The sequence below is a fragment of the Solanum tuberosum genome, unplaced genomic scaffold (genome assembly GCF_000226075.1).
Source record: "Solanum tuberosum cultivar DM 1-3 516 R44 unplaced genomic scaffold, SolTub_3.0 scf00160, whole genome shotgun sequence".
Lineage (NCBI taxonomy): Eukaryota > Viridiplantae > Streptophyta > Magnoliopsida > Solanales > Solanaceae > Solanum > Solanum tuberosum.
The window spans coordinates 1,032,051-1,037,487 of NW_006239085.1; the positions used below are offsets into that span (position 1 = coordinate 1,032,051).

Genomic DNA, 5,437 nt, shown 5'->3' on the forward strand with positions numbered 1-5,437 from the left:
ACCCATCTTTCTTTTTCTCAACAATACCGGAGCACCCTATGCTTGGTTGAATAAAACCCTTGTCTAACAAGTCCTAGAGTTGCTCCTTCAACTCTTTCAATTCGGCTGAAGCCATTCTATAGGGAGGGATGGATATGGGTTATGTATCCGACGAAAGATCAATGCCAAAGTCTATTTCCCATTCGAGAGGAATGTTGGGAAAGTCATCGGGAAAGACTTCCGAAAACTCACTCACCACGGGGACCGACTCTAATGAAGGGACCTTGGATTCAACATCCATAACCCTAACAATGTGATACATGCACCCCTTGGAGATCATTTTCCTAGATTTTATGCAGTTTTAAAAAAAAATTAAAGACAATGTTTTTAGGTTATTTGAGCCAAATGAAGTTGAATGATGGAATATAATTTCCTTTGTGCTGGATAAAGTTTCATCTTGATTTAATATTTTAGTTTGTTTATCTTGATGATTTTCATTAGTTTCCGTCACTTTACATTAGAGAGAGTTCTTAATGCATATAGTAGCTCAAAATCCTGATATTAAATCCACACCAAAAACTAGATAGCAAGTGTATTTTTGATGGCCAGAAGTAGTAGATGGAGAGTAAAACGAAGCTATTTCCAATAGTTTGGGAGCAATTTTGGTTGGTTTTGGCCATGTTGGACTATTATGTCAGCGATCTAAATAACTGATCATGTGGACATATGTTAAGTTCGTGGTCCAAAAAATAGTCAGACGAAAGGTAAATGTAAGCTATTTCGAATTAATTTGTATGGTGTTTGGTACAAAATTGATGACAGATTTGGTCATTTTTAAGAAAATTTTCAAACATGAATAGATCTGTATTAGCTAACAATAGGGTTCAAAATCTCAATAGCAACATATTACAATTTACACAAGTTATTATTGTTGTTTTCTTGTCTTAATGGCTACTAACATTTGCACCACTTCCTTCATCTCTGGCCTATTTTGTGGCTTTACATCCCAACATTTCTTCATTATATCTGACAATGCTCTTGGACAACATTTTGGTATCTCAGGCCTTCGATCCTGAGATTTACATACAAAACAGCTCCTTAGTTAGTTCATCAAATTTGACAATTAAATAATCAAAAGGGAGTTATAAGTAATTAGTAAAGTACCTTGTAAATTTGATGTGAGATTTTACTATGAGAAATGTGTTCAGGGTATGGATCTAAACAAGTATACATTTCCCACAAGCAAATTGCAAAGCTGTAGACATCACATTTATGATCATATGACGAATCACTCAAAACCTCAGGAGCCATATAACCCATAGTTCCACTTGTTCCAACCATAGAATAAAACTTACTAGAGATTCCGAAATCAATTATCTTCACTTTTCCAGTTTTGTCAACAAGTAAATTTTCAGTCTTCACATCTCTATGAGCAATCTTGTTGGAATGAATGTAACTCAACCCTTTAGCAACATCCAATGCAAGTTGTATAGTTGTATCTAAAGGCAATTTCTTCTTCAATATTGTATGTTTGGAAAGATAGGATTGAAGAGTACCTCCACCAACATATTCCACAACTATGCAACAATATCCATTTATTCCTAGTACTTTTGCACCTTTTTGACATTTAATTTTAATCTTTGACATATTCTTCTTCTTTATAGCTCCAATGAACTGCACAAAATTAATATATTTCAGCTAATTTGCAAATAATTAAACAAATAAGATAAAAAGAGAAATTAATTAAGTAGGTATACTACCTCAGCAATATTGGAGTGTTGAAGATTGCACCAAATAGAAACTTCTTGCATGAATACCTCTTCCATCAATTGCTTTTTTTCTATTGAATTCTTCTTTCCATCTCTCAAATCAAATACTTTAACTGAAATTCATCATGTGTATTAATTAAAAGTTACCAAAATTTTGATAAATACATATTACTTTTTGAACCTGTAATACGAAAAATATAATGATAACATGGTAAAATTACAATATTCAAGAAACATAATCACTAATATAACAAAATATAGTCATTCTAACAACAATATTCAAGAAACGTAACACTAATATAGTTTTACTATAATCATTCTAACAACAATATTCAAGAAAAGTAACCCTCATATATATAGTTTTCAAGAAACGTAGCCCTAATATATATAGTTTTACTATAATCATTGTAACAACAATATTCAAGAAACGTAACCCTAATATAGTTTTCAAGAAACGTAACCCTAATATATATAGTTTTACTATATTCATTCTAATAAACAATAATATTCAAGATTTACTATAGACACTCTAACAATAATATTAAAAAAAAACTTAACTATAATGTACAAAACTATATTCAGTTTAACAACAATATTCAAGAAACGCGTAAAAAAACAAATTAGGAAGTATATGTATAAACATTAATAAAAAATTAGTAATTAATTATACCTGCGACTTGTTTGTCGTTGTAAAGGCCTGTATAAACTGCCCCAAAACCTCCAAAGCCAATTAAGTTTTCGACAGTAAGTTTTGAAGCATCAAGTTCCCACTCTTGTTTCTTCATGTTAGCTGCTTCCACACACCTAATTTTATTCATTATAGTATTAATTACTTTTTCAAACAAATTTTAGTATTGATTGTTGGGTTCGGCGGAAGGGACGTATATATAGTATTACTATAATTTATTTCCTTTAAGGAAAGGAATTATTAATTACTATAAAAGCTTTTGTTGAATTCAAATTATGATAGGATTAGTTAGTTGTATTCAAATTTTGATAGGATTAGTTAGTTGTGATAAGTTATCAGTTATAATAAGATACGTTATGTTAAGATTATTTTTTATTAAGTGTTTGATTTGTTATATTTAAAATAATAAATTTTAAAAATAATTTATTTGTGTATAAAAATACTTTTTTTTTTTTTTTTTGGATATCAAGTCATTAAAAATTCAAAATCGATGGAACTCATTTAAAGAGCCATCAACGATTAAAACATTCAACAGCTTAATACAATATTAACTAACATAGCAAAAACATAAAAGTACCCAATATAATACAATAGTTTATAGTAAGAATAAAACTAGCACTGATCACACTTAATCGACCTTCTCAATCTTGGGGCCTGCACCGGTAGAACCAGCTGGAGGAGCATCATCGTCATCCATAGGTGCACCTGCCTCGCCACCCGTGTATAAAAAGAGTTTAAAGGGATATTTTTATTTATTTATTTTATTTCGAGATAAGTTATTTGAAACTATTATACCACTCAAGAGAAGGAATAACATAACTCGGACTTGCCAACTAAACAACAAATTAAGTGACACTATAATTTAGTCTCAAGACTATTTGATATGAGGGGTGTTCTTTTTTATTTTATTTTATTTTTATAATAAAATAAAAATAAATAATTTGATATGAGGGCTCGTCTTCGAAAGGACGAAAGTTGCATCTTATCCATTATAAGGGGGCCAATAGCCTCCTTAGGAAGGTCTTCTTTATGTAGGAAAACTTTATCTTCTGGAAGCTAGGGTGGTGGCATGCTTCGCAAGAGCATCTGAGACTCCATTACTTTCTCTGTAGCAATGACTAATTGTGACATTCTTTTGATGCATTTTGTGTTGAATATCATCGATTATATTCTGCAGTCTCCAAGAGGGTCTGGTCACCCCTTTGATCATGTTGTTAACGATCATCGAGTCTACTTTCATATCAATGTTCTTGATATTTTTGTCACAACATCATGTAATTCCTATTAATTAAGGCAGCATAGGCTTCGCTAAAGTTGTTAGTGTAGAAATGAGTCGGATACGCAAATGCCATGACTAAGTCCCAATTTTATTTCTAACAATTCCGCTAGCCCCCGCCTTGTTTTGATCTTTCATGTAGCTACCATCAGTGTTCAATTTCCAAGTATCATCACTAGGTTTGTGTCAGCAAACCATCAAGCTGTTGATAGTGATTTTGTAATTTTCAGCTATATGACACACTTGCTTCCGGTCCCAATGTTGGTCCATCCTACTAAACTTTTTTTGCATCGATTCTTAGACCTGAAAGAGAATTTTGTGGCAAATGTTATTTGTGCTGACCTACTTAAGCTCAAATCTCGTAGTGCACCTTGCTTTCCAGATTTCCCAACATATAATGATGGGAGTAATAAGGAGTGAAAACCTATGTACAACATTTTTGGGTGGTAAGGACCACAATTGATCTAGCATGTTCTCCATGTTTCGACTGGTCAGTTGCAGCCCGAGGGGAGAAGTGATTTGATGCCAAACTCTTTTTTCTAGATCACTAGCTATAAAAATATAATTAATGGTCTCTTGCTTAGTTTCCCTTCAACATGGGCAATTAAATCCCAAATTAGTTTGAAATCAAAGAGTCGGGGCATCAATAGGAATTGTTGTACACAAATAAATCACTTTAAAAGAATTTAACGTGCAGACTTGGAAACATTTCAGGGAGAAAAGGGCATAGCGGATAATAGAAGATGCGAATGAAGTGCTAAGGGTGGTTCAAATTGTGATGCTATGTACTCAAGAGTCGCCTATTATGCGTTCAGATATTTCAACAATTATTAAACTACTTACACAAGAAAACTTATATATATAGAAGTGCCTGTTCCTTCAAAGCCTCCTTTCATTGATATGGTTCCGAACAACATGGTTTTAGTCATCATCATCACCCTTTTCATCATGAAGAATTCTTCAGAGCTCCGATCAGACAATTTTGGAGATTATTATGAAGCCATCTGCCTGCAAAACTTTGTTAAATGTAAAAGGTTCAAGGGATGCAGATAGAAAATACTAAAAGATCACCATGAATATTCCCACAAAATTGAGTGGAGTTCACGTACATTCAATCTGGCAGGCAGGTCTTGTCTAGTGCAACTTACAATTCAAGTTTAGAAACTTGAAATTTACACAAATCATCTATTTTCTTGATTTGATACTATAAACATCACAAACTAAAAATGTAATGCGCACATATGGCGTAATGGCGTAATGGGTGTCTAAGGTTCCAGCTTCAGTGAAACCACTCTACACTGCCTGTTGCCTGTTACCTGTTACGCTTGGCTGTCTTCTTAAACTCTACGGAGATATAAGACGGGGTCCACCATGGTTGCCGGACTCTTTGTTGTCCCTTCAAGCAAGCCACTGAAGACATGAATTGAGTCAATATAGATAACAGGAACTATAGGATATTAGGAAATAGTAAAAGAATAGCAGTAACTTCATTCCTAAATAGCAACAACAGATTCACTGAAGTATCTCAATAGCTATCCGTCATAATGGCTGCCCGGTGCACTAATCCCCTGCAATGCTTGGAGTCCGGGGAAGGGCCAGACCACAACAATCTATTGTACATAGCCTTACCCACCATTTCTGCAAGGTTGTTTCCACATCTCGAACCCGTGACCTCCTGGTCACATGACAGCAACTTTACCAATTATCTCAAAAAAAGAAGTATCT

At 33.5% G+C, this 5,437-nt stretch overlaps 1 protein-coding gene across 1 annotated transcript; it reads right to left on the reverse strand.

The window, feature by feature from the left end:
- Positions 1–870: 870 nt before the first annotated feature.
- On the reverse strand, positions 871–2,566 carry LOC102583643 (serine/threonine-protein kinase HT1-like). The gene is made up of 4 exons (XM_006353762.2): positions 2,419–2,566; positions 1,740–1,861; positions 1,144–1,653; positions 871–1,051 (listed from the first exon to the last, which is right to left on the reverse strand). Exons 1-4 carry the CDS (start codon positions 2,564–2,566, stop codon positions 905–907), a joined length of 927 nt encoding a protein of 308 aa, XP_006353824.2. The 3' UTR covers positions 871–904.
- Between the last annotated feature and the right edge of the window lie 2,871 nt (positions 2,567–5,437).